This window comes from Schistocerca serialis, chromosome 2 (genome assembly GCF_023864345.2).
Source record: "Schistocerca serialis cubense isolate TAMUIC-IGC-003099 chromosome 2, iqSchSeri2.2, whole genome shotgun sequence".
NCBI classification, from domain to species: Eukaryota; Metazoa; Arthropoda; class Insecta; order Orthoptera; family Acrididae; genus Schistocerca; species Schistocerca serialis.
In genome coordinates, this window is record NC_064639.1 from 583,271,954 (window position 1) to 583,290,227 (window position 18,274).

The 18,274-nt window shown below is 36.6% G+C and overlaps 1 protein-coding gene across 1 annotated transcript in view; it reads right to left on the bottom strand.

Annotated features, from left to right (window-relative positions):
• Positions 1 to 18,274, bottom strand: part of LOC126456248 (serine-protein kinase ATM-like) — a 445,804-nt gene that overhangs the window by 299,251 nt on the left and 128,279 nt on the right. The window contains exons 16-19 of the mRNA XM_050091998.1: positions 15,262 to 15,509; positions 7,582 to 7,638; positions 4,773 to 4,868; positions 857 to 957 (exon numbers count right to left, since the gene is read on the bottom strand). Of these exons, the coding sequence (XP_049947955.1) occupies positions 857 to 957; positions 4,773 to 4,868; positions 7,582 to 7,638; positions 15,262 to 15,509 (502 nt within the window). The remainder of the gene's footprint in view (positions 1 to 856; positions 958 to 4,772; positions 4,869 to 7,581; positions 7,639 to 15,261; positions 15,510 to 18,274) is intronic.

The window sequence follows — 18,274 nt, forward strand, 5'->3', positions numbered from 1 at the left end:
GGAAGGAGGGGGATGCAATGGGGATTAAAACTTTTCAGTGCACTTCTTCAACTTTCTATTCACAACTATGCATTTGCTTTTTTTTTCCAAGATAGATAGAATCTAGGTGTGATTTGTAACAAAATGATTCCGCATGTTTATTTCCACCAAGGAACATTTCAACTACCATCAGTGTCAGTTCATCGAATCTTTCAGAACTGACTAACTTTCCCAGTACATTAAATTTCACTGAGAATTCCCTGTTTTTCAGACAAGTCGCCGTACTGTGTACGCAACAATAAAATTAAGACAGCATTTAAATCTACACTGAAACTTACAAAAGCACATGGTAGAGGTTTAAGATATACACCATATCATAATTCCAACCACAAATGGAGTTTTAATATGGATTCCATGCTATTTTAATTTTTATTTTTCTATTTAGACATGAAGATGGAACGTAACACAAAATGCAACCAGTAATTACCAAAATCTGTACTAGTTATCTGACAGATGATAAATATATGCTACTGCCCTACATAATTTCCATTTATGGAAGTACACAATAATATAATTTTTTTTACAGCTTCAATAGAAAATAAAGTTCTCATCTCTTTCTAAACTTCAAGCTAATTTATACCAATGTGTTAAGAGTTCACAATCATAAGAATAATTCTGCCAGGTAACTGGCACAGACAGTGACGAATGTGCTAAAACTTGTTTTATGGGAAGACATACTTTCATTCCTTTGTTGCAGTTAGGTTTCAAGTAGATTCCCACTACACACTTTGTTTCAGTGGAAGACATAATGGTTGAGCTTTATTAATTGGTAGTGTACCTGTCATGATAAAATCAACTCTTAACTAATGAAACTCACCATGTAAAATGTGGCAGCAGTATTTACACCAATACCTGATACAAATAAACTGAGCAGTTTTGAAAGACAATTATCTTGACACTCTGAGAGAATCGTTCCACCTGTAAAATGCAGTCACATAATTTCTCAGTAAAGTGGAAATAAAATTAGGAAGAAACACACATACACAGACAGAAAATACCAGACACAAATGACAAAATGTGGAAAAGAGAGAGAGCTTGTTAACAATAATCATCATACTACAACATAGAAAAAAGGTAACAGACAACCACCCAACATTGCATGAATGGTATGTGGCACATTAGCCCAATTCAAAAGTCGATCAAAATTACTCATTAATTGACATTTTATGTGGTTCCTCCAATCAGAGCTCATAACGTAATATGCAGATTCTCAATGTGTCACAAAAAACATTAATTCACTTTACAAAGAGTGTAAAAACTTTATTTCTTTCTTTTGTTTTTGGTGTCAAATTAAAACTCAGAATATGCTCTTTGACGTATCATTCATTAGCTTTGGTAAATCAGCAGTGTGTTACTTAATTTTTTTTATGAATATGCCGCAAAGGGTTCAGAATGAGATTTTCACTCTGCAGCGGACTGTGCGCTGATATGAAACTTCCTGGCAGATTAAAACTGTATGCCAGACCGAGACTCGAACTCGGGACTTTTGCCTTTCGTGGGTGAGTGCTTTACCCACTGAGCTACCCAAGCATGACTCACGCCCGTTCCTCACAGCTTTACTTCTGCCAGTATCTCATTCTGGAAACATCCCCCAGGCTGTGGCTAAGCCATGTCTCTGCATTATCCTTTCTTTCAGGAGAGATAGTTCTGCAAGGTTCGCAGGAGAGCTTCCGTAAAGTTTGAAGGGTAGGAGACGAGGTACTGGCAGAAGTAACGCTGTGAGGAACGGGCATGAGTCGTGCTTCAGTAGCTCAGATGGTAGACCACTTGCCCGCGAAATGCAGGTCCCGAGTTCGAGTCTCGGTCGGGCACACAGTTTTAATCTGCCAGGAAGTTTCATATCAGCGCACACTCCACTGCAGAGTGAAAATCTCATTCTGGAAACATCCCCCAGGCTGTGGCTAAGCCATGTCTCTGCAGTATCCTTTCTTTCAGGAGTGCTAGTTCTGCAAGGTTCGCAGGAGAGCTTCTTTAAAGTTTGGAAGGTAGGAGAAAAGCTGTGAGGACTGGGCGTGGGTCGTGCTTCGGTAGCTCAGATGGCAGAGCACTTGCCCGCGAAAGGCAAAGGTCCCGAGTTCGAGTCTTGGTCGGGCACACAGTTTTAATCTGCCAGTAAGTTTCATGCCGCAAAGGGTTGTTTTGAAGTGGAAAGAGATATTTACTGGACCAAAGTTATTTATCTTAAGTACCACAAAATTTAGAAGGCTGTTGTTTAGCAGGGCTTTTCTTTTGAGGTTCATTTGGTGAGTTCTGAGTGAACAATTGTGATTTTCAATGTTCTGTCATTTCATAACAGCATTGTATCATGCATAATACTTACCTGAAAATGAAAACAGTCAATTATTGATAAAACTGAGTGTTTTAGTAATAATCTCTGTCTTTCATATTACCCTGTCTTCAACCTTTAAGCTCGCAGGTTTTCAAATCTCATCCGATGCAATCCCTAACAATCTTTCCTTCTCATCTCATACGGTAAATCTCCCCTGACCTGTGGTTCTGGGTGACTTCCCCAAAATCTGCCCCTTTTACTAGACCTCTCCAGTCCTTTTCCTTCACCCTTCTTCCTTCCTCTTCAACCCTTCTGCCTGTAAAAGGAGCCACTGGCTCCGAAAGCTTGCCAATCACAAGCATCTTTTATGTATGTGTTCTGCCGCCACTTGGTGAGTAGATTTTTTATCCATGAAATTTAATAATATGTACCTGTTTTTCCATAGTGGAAAAAAGTTCATTCTATCAGAACTATGACCAAGCTATATGAAACAACAAAAATAATCTGGAAACAATGAGAGGAGCTCTATGGGCAACACACTTACTCTCCAAAAAAACACTTTGTCTGATGCTGCTTTGGAGGTAATTTGGCAAATTCAGAGCTGTTGTAAAACATATAGTGAACATGTTATTTGGTCACAGCTTATGAAAACATATTTGTTTGATACAAAAGTCTCAGCTTTAGAGTAGCTGATGGTGGCATCACATTTAATGATGGAAATAAATGAAAGTCCTGCAAGAACTAGTAGTAAAAGTTGGTAAGAACACATTAACACTTCTTGAGGATCTGTAGAAAAGTGAATAGTAAATAACAGAGCTACAAAGTAATTAAATATAACCCCTGAGAAGAAGAAGATTGAATTTGAGCAGCACAAAAGATAATAGGACTACAATGTTTGGTCATTTCATTTGTATCGAGGAATTATAATTATATTTTTTATTATTTTTTTTTTTAACTGCTGCTTCCAGACCAAGTTTTTCTGGGTTGAATGACCCATTTTCTAGAAAACTGTTTGAGTGAAACATTTCCTCAATACGTTATTGTGACACTATGGATCTAGAATAATAATTACATTTGATATATCACCCTTGTAAGAAACCAAAATTTACCAAAAAAGGGGAAAAATTAACATTACAGAGTTTACTGTCAAGGAGAGGTGACTTCACAGTGACATAAGGGATGGCTGAATGACCTCAGCAGGCCACTTTCAACAATAAATACATCATACCCATATGTGCACAGTTAGCAGTTTCTATGCACATAAAAGTACTTCACAGCCAATGGCTTTGTCTTGTTTAATACACCAGTCCTCATCATCAGAGCACGGAAGTTTGTGTTTCAGGTGTGGCCAGTACTTGTATGGGTTAATGCACAGAAATGTCAAGTGCTGTTGACAGCTTTACCTTTGTTATTACAGCAAAGGAGAGGATGGGAGGTGGCTTACAGTTTCTGATCAGCAGTTGCTGTAGCGATGTCCTGGATTAAATTTAAAATTTCTCTGCAATGGCTCAAGAAGTGAGTGCTTGCAACACTGTTGACGTGGATCCATCCGTCGGATGGGGTTGTTAAGCTCAGTGGCCCCCTTGGTGCTATTCGAGATGACTAGGCTATACACTAGCACCGGGTTTAACCCTCTTCCCACCAGGTACACTTAACAGACAACTCAGAAACTTTGTGAAGGAAAGCCGACTGTGGGCGTAAAGTATAGGAAAAACCTTTCCAATCAGGCAGCTGAACATGCCCTTTGGGATCTCCCAGACAATCATGCCAGACAACTTGACTTGACTTTAATGTATTTCATTTTAATACCAAGCAACTTTATGAGGTATCCTGCTGTGCAGTGGTGACTGACAGACTGCGGAAATGGTCATTTCCTTCGTAGTATGCAACTCCTTGTGTGTGACTGCTTTAAAGATTGTAGGAAACCCACTGAAATATTGAAAGAATAATAGTATTTAAAAATGGAAAGAGTGACCACAGATGATGCGAGAGGAAGAAAAATGTGCCACCAGACAATGTTCAGGACTATTTCTATTTTGCAAATAAACTTAACAGTGACAAAAGTAGTCTTTGAAATCTAGGAAAAAGTTAAAAGAGTCTTTATTTTTGTTTCTTCCACAGTAGAATTTTATGCTTAAAAAAAAGGTCTAATTTAGCTTTCTTTATGATATAGTGATTCTGTTATTCCTTTGAATTGCGTGAATACTGAATTTTATCTTGTTATAATTTACCACATTTTTATGCTTAATGAGTGTACATTATGATCATTTATTTTCATTTTTTCCCTCACTGAGGGTAGTTAATGTTTTCTTAGTACATAAATGTTAATATACATGCAACAAAAATATTATCAGGACGCTATCGTGGTCAGGATATGAAAGCAGAAAGATATGAAGAATCTACAAAATACAAAACAGAAGCACCATCTTCCTAATTCAGATTCTGTTGGTTTGCAACAACTTACCAGGGTAACAGCAATAAGATGACAACACTTTTACACAATGCAGCTGCACTTTCTCTGTCTCAGAGAATGTTTCTGTATCAAATAATGAAACAGAACCTGTGAAAAAGGTAATATTGCAATAAAAACAGGAAATGTCAAGGCAAAATGAACTACACAAAAGTTACAGCAAAAACACATTATAAACTCAAAAACATATTTCATTATCATCATCTTAACATTGAGGGATTTCAGGGCTTTTGCAAAATCTTCAAACTAGGGCATTTATACATCAACAACGTTATTACCTGTTATGACTTAATATTTTAAATAATAATGTTTATAAAAGTTTTTCATTAACCAGTTCTGTAAGTGAGGAACAGCAGGGTAGGGGGTTAGGAAATACTGTTGTGATATGGGGACACGGAGCAGTGAAGGAAACCATAAGAAGAAATACAGGGTGATTCAAAAAGAATACCACAACTTTAGGAATTTAAAACTCTGCAACGACAAAAGGCAGAGCTAAGCACTATCTGTCGGCGAATTAAGGGAGCTATAAAGTTTCATTTAGTTGTACATTTGTTCGTTTGAGGCGCTGTTGACTAGGCGTCAGCGTCAGTTGATGCTAAGATGGCGACCGCTCAACAGAAAGCTTTTTGTGTTATTGAGTACGGCAGAAGTGAATCGACGACAGTTGTTCAGCGTGCATTTCGAACGAAGTATGGTGTTAAACCTCCTGATAGGTGGTGTATTAAACGTTGGTATAAACAGTTTACAGAGAATGGGTGTTTGTGCAAAGGGAAAAGTTGTGGACGGCCGAGAACGAGTGATGAAAATGTAGCACGCATCCAGCAAGCATTTGTTCGCAGCCCAGGAAAATCGACTCGCAGAGCTAGCAGAGAGCTGCAAATTCCACAATCAACTGTATGGAGAGTCCTACGAAAAAGGTTAGTTATGAAACCTGAACGTCAACTACCCGAGGCGATGGATCGGCCGCCAGGCAGCCCGTGACAGAGCACTTCATCACTGGCCTCCAAGAAGCCCTGATCTTACCCCCTGCGATTTTTTCTTATGGGGGTATGTTAAGGATATGGTGTTTCGGCCACCTCTCCCAGCCACCATTGATGATTTGAAACGAGAAATAACAGCAGCTATCCAAACTGTTACGCCTGATATGCTACAGAGAGTGTGGAACGAGTTGGAGTATCGGGTTGATATTGCTCATGTGTCTGGAGGGGGCCATATTGAACATCTCTGAACTTGTTTTTGAGTGAAAAAAGACCTTTTTAAATACTCTTTGTAATGATGTATAACAGAAGGTTATATTATGTTTCTTTCATTAAATACACATTTTTAAAGTTGTGGTATTCTTTTTGAATCACCCTGTATTTTAGCTGCAAGGGGGTCAACAACCAAAATACATATCTGAATGACAACAATCTGCTGTACTGATTGTTATTACCAGGACTTAAGAAACCTTTTATTTTGTATTCTTATAACTGAGCTCTAATACTTGCAAGTTGTATGTTCACTACAATTGTTCTGGAAACAAAATATTTCAGAAAACATTTGGTGCCATGTTGTTAATCTTAAAGTCAGGCCCACCCAATGCACTGCAAGAGTGTATGATCAGCAGAAATTTTCACTCTAACCCAAATATGCATGTACAGGTATGGTGGGTTATACTATGCTACTGGGAGATGGGGCAGGGAGGAGAGGGGGAACCTTAGAAATATGAGAATGCAGGCTTTCTCGGCGAATTTTGATGATAAAATCTTATCAGGTTGACAGCTGAGTCACTGCTTCATTCTCCGGCCAACGTTTCAGCAAGTTTCTTAATGAATATGTCAAGCAACAAACTTGCTAAAACGTTGCTGGAGAATGACGCACTGACTCAGCTGTCTACCCGAGAAGACCTTATCAACCTTAGAAATGTTCAGAATGTAACCATACGTACAAAATAATTTGAGATGTGAATGTAAAATGACTCATTCCACATCATCATGATCTATAGTGCAAAACGATCCATGGAACATTAACTAACTAATATGACTACACTGAGGCAGCTTTACACAACCCATATCATTTGACTTCTCAAAAACAGGTTTGCTGAATTGCAGAAGTGGAAACTCTACACATTCCCAAAATTGTTGCAACTCAAACTCTGACAGTCTTTTTTTTTTTTTTTTTTTTTTTTTTTTTTTTTTTTTTTTTGTGTGTGTGTGTGTGTGTGTGTGTGTGTGTGTGTGTGTGTGTGTTTGTTTATTTTAGCTCTCTCAAAAGTAGGGCTACACTTCAATTTATGACCATTTATTACATGCCTGTTTGAAACCCAATCTAATCTCACGTACCCACAAAAAATATAATTACATTTTGCATATTACGTGATACAGGTGATCCAACACAGGCGCATTTTTTCAATAAAATACCTGGAACGCAAATTGGGAAAACATTATATACTATCTCAAGTCCCTTAAAGAAAATTACAAATATGTAAAACAGAAATGTGTTGCGAAAATTAAGAAATGTTGCTTCTTCAAAAAATAGCAACATATGAGTTCTACTTATGAATTATTACTAACTGGAGTTCTCAATCTAAGGCCAACCTGCGAAATATAAAGAATAATGGGACAACATCACAATATCAGTAATGAATATCTAAGAATGATTCCTGGGAGTGTATATCAAATTTGACAACAGAATAGCATGTAACAATATAGATTACTTTGTACTTAATGAAAAACCAATGTTACAGAAATTTCAAGCAACCTAGCCGAATTCATGAATAGACAGTTATTAACTGAAAGAACACATAGAAGAAGTGTAAGCTTACCATATGTTTGTTCACCTCTTTTTGAAGTACGTTCAACAGCAAACTCATCTCTTTCATCTACAAGCAAAAACAAAAGTTTGTATCAATCATTAAAAAATGTGAAAATATAGACTCAAAGAGACAAGAAATTTGGGGAAGAGACCAAGGAGGGAGGGGGGGGGGGGGGGGGGGGTTATATCAGCAGTTCCATCCAAGATTGTACAAGAAAGTCTTCATGTGATGGAGGTTCGCAATCAGTGTATATCAAATTATCCAACTCCGGAACCGAAAAAGTCACTATTTGGAAATATATAAACAGGCAAGTGATTTAAAACTTTAATTCAAAGAGGCCAAAACTAATACTGAAGATTTTAACACATGATAAAATATGGTTGCATCAATTAGACAGAGATGAAATTGCAATCATGCGTCAGAATTTTAGCTAATGCTCAGGAATAAGTGCAGACAATAGAATTGTGTGTACTTCTTTACTATTACTGCATATATGTGTGCGTGTGTGCGTGTGTGTGTGTGTGTGTGTGTGTGTGTGTGTGTGTGTGTGTGTGTGTGTGCGCGCGCGCGTATATGTGTGTGTGTGTGTGATGGGGAGGAGGAGAGGGGGGGTGGGGGGGGGGGAGGGGAGGGGCAAGCGAGGTAAGTATTAATGAAATGTGCAGGGGCTTGTATGGTATAAATGGTTGAATCAGTGCATGTTTATTAATTCCAGTAACTTGTCCGTAACTGGATGCTGGAATTTGTCCAGCATTTATTGAGGTAATTATCTTCGAGGACATTCTATTTACTTAGTAGTAGTAAGATATATTAGAGTTTCAAAGAACCTACAGATACAGCCTACAGCTGATGCCTGGACGGATGAGATATACAGATAATGCTCCAGCTCAATGAACACATTGTAAAATATTTCATTAAGAATTATAACTATGTCTGTCTGACAGGGAGTGATGAGATGTGAGAGAGGTGAAAAAGAGACTAGTGATATCTACATTTTGGAAGATCACCTACTGGGATTTTTTCTGATCTCTCAAAGACATTTCTTTCATAAAAGCTCGAGTATTGTGGTGCAAGAGGGACAGAGCACACATGGTTTAATTCATATTTAATTGGAAGAATGCAGAAGGTTGAAATTAACAGTACTGATAGTCTGCAAAAATCAGCAGAGTCCTCTAACTGGGGAGGTATCAAGAATGGTGTCCCACAGGGTTCACTCTTGGATCTATTATTGTCCTTAATACATATTAATGACTTGCCATTCTATATTCATGAAGATGCAAAGCTAGTTCTTTTTGATGATGATACAAGTATAGTAATCACACCCAACAAACAAGAATTACCTGAGGAAATTGTAAATAATGCCTTTCATAAAATTATTAAGTGGTTTTCTGCAAATGGACTCTCACTACATTTTGAGAAACCACAGTATATACATTTCTGTACAGCGTATACAAAATTTCTGGGTGTGTATGTTGTGGAGAAATTGAATTAGAAGGAACACATTGACGATCTGCTGAAACATTTAGCTTAGGCTGCTTATGCTATTAGGGTTATTGCAAATTTTGGTGATATATGTATCAGTAGATTAGCCTACTATGCCTATTTTCATTCACTGCTTTCATATGGCAATATATTTTCATCATTAAGAAAAAAGTATTCATTGCACAAAAGCATATCATCAGACTAATAGTTCGAAGCCACCCAAGATCACCTTGCAGACATTTATTTGAAGAATTTTGGATATTCATAGTACCTTCACAATACATATATTGCATATATTCACTTACAAAATTTGTTATTAATAACCCATCACAATTCAGAAATAATAGCAAAGTGCATAATTATAACACTAGAAGAAAGGATTATTTTCAATGTTTTGGGTTAAATCTGACTTCGGCTCAGAAAAAGGTGAATTATGCTGCCACAGAAATCTTTGATCATTTACCAAATAGCATTAAAAGTCTGACAGATAGCTAAACAAATTAAAGGAATTTCTGAATGACAACTCCTTCTACTCAATAGACGAAGTTTTAGATACGAAGCAGTTATGAAAAAAGATTATTTCATGTAAAAGGAACTTACGTTAAACTGACAAGTTCCACATAATTGCGAAATGTCATATTCATGATCTATGGAACAAATATTAATGTAATTTAAAAACCTAAAAATCAATATATCATAAGCAGCGTCACTGCCAAAGATATGTTTACAAGTTTTGTCATAAATTCTATAATACATGTATACGATACACCAATTCTGAATAACTGATCAAAGATTACCACAAACTGTTTAACTAAACCTCCAATAAAATTATTAAATACAATAATAATAAAAGCTGGAATAATAATTTTGTTATAAACACACACTAACTGAACTAGTGTTAATCAATTTAAGGGTCACAGAATAGCAAACAATTTCAACTCAATTTCCATCTCAGGTTAAGGAATTCCATCAATACTACTAAGTGTTTGCATCAAATTCTTCAATTTTAATCTCAGGATCAAGTAATGTCATTAATATTGCTCAGGATATGCACAAAATTCTTGAAGTACATGACACTACTTGTGCTAGAGGTGCATACAACATTATAATTAGCTACCAAATGTGGTGGATTGATAGCTAACCATGAAAAGTGAAAATGAGTACAGGAGATTAGTGCACAACACACACAAACTTTGGCAGACATGTTGAAACTAGGTAACGAATATTCACTTTGTCACAGAGCTCTATGATGTTCTGAGAATGGGCATCCACTTACCAGATTACTTCTAGATGACCAACCCTTGGTAAAAAGTGAATATGTAAAGATGAACAAAATGTAAAGAAGAGTTGATTGCTTTAAACCCAATTCTAGTTTTGCCAACATTCACAATGCATGCTATACTGGTGGCATTTGATCTGTAGGTAGCTGATTTGATGTCTACAGAAGAAACAACTTTCATCTGCAGTATTTGGTCAGCAAAGAGGAGAGGCAGTTATATTCAGTTCCCCATCAACAGACTGTTCCCCCATATTTCGATTAAATCTTAATTGTCTCCACTGAATGAAGGATTTTAACACTGTTGATGATGACCTATCTAGCGCATGTGCAGACATCAGGTGCAGTTACAAATCTAGCGCATCAACCAAAAGCTGGAGAAAGGTAACGCAAATCACTTCTGATAGGACTTTGCAAACAGAACAATCTGAGATATCTTCAATTTTTTGGTCCTGTCCTCCTCAGTTGCGCGTAATACTACGGTGTGTTGATGATTTTCACTTATGGACCGTCTGACAGCAACTGAATAAAACACAATTTTAGTGCCATACGCGTTTCGCCTTTATTTTCTGCAAGGCATCATCAGTGGCCTGTAATATGTACATATGTTAGCTATTTTATTTAGATTTTTGTCAATGTGCCTATAGACTCCATAAGACGATACAGCATATAAAATTCAACAGAACATGCAAAAAGAACGATTTAATTCCAAGCTACATTAATGTAAAGGTTAAAAACAGTTCTACAGTGGCACAAAAGTCGAAATCATTTGCAGAACAATTTTGGTTACTACATGAAATTAAGATGCTCTATTCGAAAAAACAGCACCTAAACATGATGCTCTATGAAACTCATCTAGAATTGGCAAAAAACGTAGGAAACGCCGCAGTTATCATGGCACTAGTAGAAAAAACTGAGCACAACACATACATAGCAATGAAACATTTACAAAACAAACATAAACACAAGATAATGAAACTGACAGTAAAAAAGACGCAAAAATACATTTACATTTTAAATGTGAAACCACATGAACACCAACACTCATTTCATCCACGATTAGTTAACCTAACAGAGACAGAACTACACGAAAACGAAAAAATGCTCTTGGAAAAAGGTTTGAAACACTGCACCAATAGCAAGGTGAACAATCAATACATAGAAAATCTCATAGTAGAAACCGAACACATCCTTACACGTGAAGAACAACAAAATAATTGTGAAATAAACATAGGACTGACAAGAGAACTAGTAAAAGAAGAAATAAAAGGCATAATAAAACAAACACAGCAGACACACAATAAGAACAACCAAACAGAAGCAGCTATTATGAAAAGGTTAAAACAAAAGTTAACAAACAACAACGTATTAATAACAAGAGCAGACAAGGGAAATGTAACAGTACTCATGGATAAAGAGCAATACATCACAAAAACCAAGGAATACATAAACACCAACGCAATACAAAAACTGAAGTCAGATCCAACTACACGATTCCAGGCAAATGTGAAACGAACACTGAAAAACATTGAACACACACTCACAGACAAACAAAAATACTACTTAACACAAAAAAACCCACAAGCACCAACACTCCGCAGTCAACCGAAAGTACATAAAGACGGAATGCCAATGAGACCTGTTATCAACTTCAAGAAAGCCCCAACATACCGCATAGCCAAACACCTCCAAAAGTTAGTTACAAAACACTATAAAGTAGAAAACAACAGAACAGTGATAAACACAGGAAACCTAATAGAAAATATACAGAACATACAGGTACCACACACAGCATCACTGATTTCATTCGATATAGAAAATATGTATACCTCCATCCCTATCACAGAAACAATAGAAATCATAGTACAAAATCTCTCATCCCACAGCAACCTCACCACAGATACAATAAAAGAAATAACAGATATGCTCAGACTGACAACTGAACAAAACTACTTTCAGTTTGAGGAAGAATATTATCTACAAACTGATGGACTGCCCATGGGATCCCCAATATCAGGAACACTAGCAAACATTTTCATCAGTCACCTTGAAAATCAGATATTTGATAAGATAACCACAAATGAAAGTTTCAAAATCATATATTGGTACAGATACGTGGATGACATTATTTGTTTGGTAGACGAGCCAAGTGAAAAAATAGATGAACTCCATTCAGAAATAAACAAAGCTCATAAGAACATAAAATTCACACTTGAAAAAGAAAAAGAAAATCAAATAAATTTTCTTGACATTACAATTAAAAAAGAAAATGGAAAACATACATTTAACATCTTTAGAAAACCAACAGCCACGGACACAATAATACATTCCACATCCAACCACCCCCAAAGCCAGAAATTTGCAGCACTAAGACACATGTTACATAGATTAAACAGAATCCCACTCAGTAAGAGAAACTATGAACAAGAAATGAACACGATCATACAAATAGCTAGGAACAACGGGTATGACACACATGTGGTACACAGGCTCAATCAAAAAATAAAAACACAAATAAAAAACAAACACAACATTTCCACAATACAAAAGAACTCACAAGCTGAAAACTTACAAACACACTCAACAAACACACACAATGACAACACCACACAGAAAAGAACCAGATGGTACACCATGACCTACACACATTAACTAACACACAGAGTTGCAAACATCCTAAAGAGACAGGGCTTCAAAATAGCATATAAGCCTGGGCAAACCCTTCAATCACACCTAAGCCAGCCAGCTACCAAGAGGGACAAATTCCAACAATCAGGAATATATAAACTTGAATGTCAAAGTTGTGATGCAGTATACATAGGCATGACATGCAGGAATTTTGAAACAAGATACAAAGAACATATCAGATGTTGGAAGTATGAAACAAACCATTCCACATTTGCAGAGCATTTAAAACACTACAACCATCATCCTACAAACATGGAACAAGAAATGAAAATAATGAGAATAAGCAACCATGACAAACATCTTATACAAATGCAAGAAAACTTCCACATCCAGAAAGCCATAGCAGAAAACAAACATGTGATAAATGAACAAACACACATCAGCACAGGCTCCTTACTACACTTAATAAAGGAAATGATAACATAAAAAAAAGTATATACCACCAAAATACACACACACACACACACACACACACACACACACACACAACAGCCCCCCCCCCAACCAAAAAAAAAAAAAAAAAAAAAAAATGCATAACACCAAAATACAGACAGACACACAAAATATATATATATATATATATATATATCACACCAAAAAACACACACACACATACACAGGACATAAACAAAAATAAATAATTAAATACAATAAAATAAAATAATATGACACCAAAAAACACACACACACACACACACACACACACACACACACACACACACAAATGCATACACTAACAGACCACAGATACTTCGATAGTTACACTCATAAGTTTGGCAGTAATATTCGATCTTTGGCAAAAACATTTGACAGTCGCCAACAGAAACCAAAACATTGCATTAAAAAAAAGCGTTCAGTGCATAGTGCTGTGGAATGCAGAAAAAAACAGCAAATTGGCGCTCATAGGAAGAAGAATAAGACCAAAAATGTAACAGGAGCGTAATATATAAGAAACTGTCTACGCAACCTGTAAGTACAGTTCAAAACATTACTACTTAATAGGAAATACCAACCACCAGAACTGTTTATAACCTATAGGCACAGTGACAAAAATCTAAATAAAATAGCTAACATATGTACATATTACAGGCCACTGATGATGCCTTGCAGAAAATAAAGGCGAAACGCGTATGGCACTAAAATTGTGTTTTATTCAGTTGCTGTCAGACGGTCCATAAGTGAAAATCATCAACACACCGTAATCTGAGATATATCTCATTATCACCAGGCTCAGCAGGAGTACTAGTGTTCAATCAGAGTTGAGTAATATAAAATATTCAGAGGTACTATTCAAATCTTCACAGATGTATAATGTATACAATATAATAAACAATGTCACAAGAATAATATATAATGAAAGATACAAACATCAGTCTCTCAGCACGGGACCAACAGTATAATCACTGTAGATCACAGGCTGAATCCTGCGAGCGATGTTGGATGGCAGGTTTTGAATTTATTTCACAACATAAAATAACATAATAGCAAGAATTATGAATGTAAGCATAATGAAAAAATGACAGAAAATGCATTATTAATTTGCTTTAATAGGTAGTTAGGTGTCTAAGAAGATGATCTTTTTAATAACAGAATCATTCACAGTGAATGGAATGGTAAATGTTCACCTTTTAACTAGATCCTAAAGCAATACATTCTGTAGATACACAAAAGATGTATAGGTTTTTTTTTTTTACACACACACATGGCAACCAAAAATATCAGTTCAACAGGAATCAGAGTAAATCTGAAACAAAGTGATATTTTATCTATGTATTACTGAAATATAATTATCATAATTCTGAGGGAAGAAGAGATTGACAGCAGTGGTAATAAAACTATTACTGAATGCAACCAGTATGTCAATATTTTCATTGCATGATAAGAAGAAAAATGCACCTACAGGGCAAGTTTTCTGAAGCAATCTCATAAAGCAGTAAAGTAGCTTCAAAAAATTAACATGTCATTCTGTAAGTGTGTTGCATTTCATTGTTTACTTCGAAAACACAGCTCTCATTTAGCCATTATAAATGATACATTTCTCTTGTGAACAGAAAAAGAAGCTTAAGGACAAGTGACTACACTACCGCCGCTGAACTAGAAATGCAACTATATGCCTTAAACTGAGAAACTAGCCTAAAGATTATTTAAGAATTTTTCCTATTCTAAAAATTTGCAATTATTTCTGTTTTCAATTGATTTAAAAAGTACTGTTACTAACGGCATTAAAAAGAAATTGAAATTACCATTATCCTCACCACAAACAGCCATTCCCCATAAATTCTTAGTAGTTAGAATACCATGGATGACAGTAAGGAAATTATTAGGGATGATGCTCCTCATCTCTTTATGAACTGCTTGGTGATGTTGGAGTTCCATAATGTGACTTAAATTTTGCATAAATTTTGTTGCTACAGATGGTTCATGACAAAATATTTCTTTTGTGCAGTTGTCGTTCAGTTTTTCTATCAATATTTTAATTCTTCCAAAAAAGCTAAAAACACAGTAAAACAATATAAGTTCATAATTAGTTTCCTTTTGCAATAGTTTTAATATCAATATTTCAGGACAAATAATATTATAAATTTGCAGAATTTATTGTACAAAACCATTAACAAATTGGCTTGATGTTATCTCTGAACAAAGTTCTTAACAATACTGTACTCAACCAAAGAAATTATGAGAAAGAATTTCTGGCCAGTACTTTGTCCCAGAAGATGAAATGTGTGCCACTGCTGATAAGAAGATATTAAAGTAAATGTGATACACTCTGTAGCTTTTGGATGTAATAGTACCTGCCTCAGGATGGAGAGGATACATTGGGGAAAGTAGAAAGGGAGGAAACGTCACTCAGACCCCACAACAAGAGGGACCCACTTATAGTGAGACAAGTGTACACGAAGATGAAGGGAGAGGCATCAGAAAGATTAGGTAAGAGATGGTATGCTGGCAAGCACTACACCAACTTCAGTCCAGAGGTAAGGACAGAGTGAAAAGTGAATAAAGATCTGGTGGAAGAGAAAAGACTGGTGCACTTAAGAGAAATATATTTACATTATTTTAATGAGGAACGATAAATAAATTAAAGGTGGCCGTACAGACTAATTAAAATGAAAACATTCCATGTAACACGTGCAGTTTTTATTGGTTACTGAGCCACAGCTGGTTACAGCCACGAGTTTTCATTTCATGTTTTGGTACCATAGTTGCTATTTATTTACCAATTGTCACTTCTGTTTGAAATTTTCAAGTAAGGAAATTAAGACTGACTTTATATAAATGAATTTTTCAACTGTGATTGCTATTTGCTGGCCAAGTCTGCTGTTTAAGTGTAACACACAATTCTGCTGTTAAAGCATGCCACACACATTTATAAATGCTGAGTATGCTAATATATTATTTGTGTATAGGTTTTGTAATCCAAACACTTCTGATGATTTTAGAGAATACAGCAGACAAATTCCTAACCACAGACTCTCACATTCAATACTATTTGCCCATGTTTTCATTAAAGTGTGCAATGCTGGTGCAGAGGCCAGCAATTTTATTTCATCTGAATGGGCAAATCAACAGCATGTGAAATACTATTTACTGATGAAACCACTTTCGCTTGTGACAGTATCAGTAATAGCCGTAACTCACACTGATGGTCTGGCTAAAATTCACATGCTCTTGGGAGGACACATTTTCTAGGACACTTTTTTGTAAATACGTGATGTGGTATAAAAGACAATCAGTTGATTGAGCCTGTCATGTTACTGCATCGTTTTACAGGTCACATTTCTCTAGGCTTTCTTGAAAATGAGCTTCCATCATTATTGGAAGTGGTTCCTTTCACTACAAGGATGGGCGTATTCTCCCTTCACGAAGTGGTTCATGCACATTCTAGTTGTTTGGTGACCCATCATCTAATCCTTAGATTCTCTAAAAGATGAATAGGCAGTAATTGGTCACATTTCTTGGCCAACTAGGTTGCTACGTCTTACCCTTTTATATTTTTGCCTGGAGGATGGTTGAAAGATAAAGCTTCCACAGAAAAAGTAAACACAAGAGATGAACTGATCATTCAGCTTTGGAATAGTGCTGTCTTCATAAAGGAATATCAACATGACCTGATTCTCAGGGGAAGAGAGAGGGGTAGAGTGGGGAACTCTATAAAGGAAAAGCTGGTTACTCAGGCCCCAGGATGAGGGTGCTCCACCTGTAGAGGGGACGAGGGGAGGTGGTGGTGATGGGGGAGGGGGAGGGGGAGGGGGGGGGGGCTGCACATACATAAAATATGTAACGAATAGGGTGGATGTGTGTGTGCAACATGTTAACAGAGATTGTGTTCAGGATGGTCTCAGTATGCAAGGTGATGGAGAGAAAGTTCCCAACTCTGTAGTTGAGGAAAACTAGTAACAGGTGGAAGAATCCAAGTAGCCTGTGTGGTGTAGCACATTCTACTCTAGACCATCTTTGACAACTGGGTATTGGATCTATCTCTATTGATGGACAATTCTTCTATACCCATGCATACACTCAGCCAGTCTAGTGGTGGTCTGAGTCTATATAAAGCACTATGCAGTGGGCAGAAGTTGATAAAAAAATATGTGTCATGTCACAAGTTGTTCTACCTTTGACATTTGCAGGGTTTACCAAATGGTGGAATTGCAGCAGGTGGTAATGTGTGGATGCACAGGACAGGTTTTACAGAGGGAATGACTGCACGTGCAGTAGCCTTAGGATAGGGATAATGGTTTGAGAATGTCACATGATTTGATTATAATATTCAGGTTAGGTGAGCAACGTGAGGTGACAGAGGATGGTGTTGGGAGGGTATCAGGGAAAGAGGATCTTGTTTCAGCAGTTTATTTGGGAAAATTAGGGCTTTGGTAGAGTAAAATATTGAGGCACTGAACACCACAGTGGTATTAGGTGACAAAAGAATGCTTCTGAATTGCTTCTAGAATACTGAAGTTACAGTAGAAGATGATATTCAGTAGACTACTTTGACCACTGAATGCTGATTCACAGCAGACATCAGTGGAATGGAACGGCAACATCACTGTCATATGGTGATGTGTCCACACTACATTCAACACCACATCACTTAGACCAGAACCAAATGGTGAAAATGAGGTGGTAAGATGCCATCTATGATACAAAATTTAGGATTATAGTATAAGTATTAAGGAACTAACAATCATAAGGCTTAGTAATGGCCAAAATTAAGTTCATAATGGAACTCCTTCACAAAAAGTTTTAAGTGCAACTGAT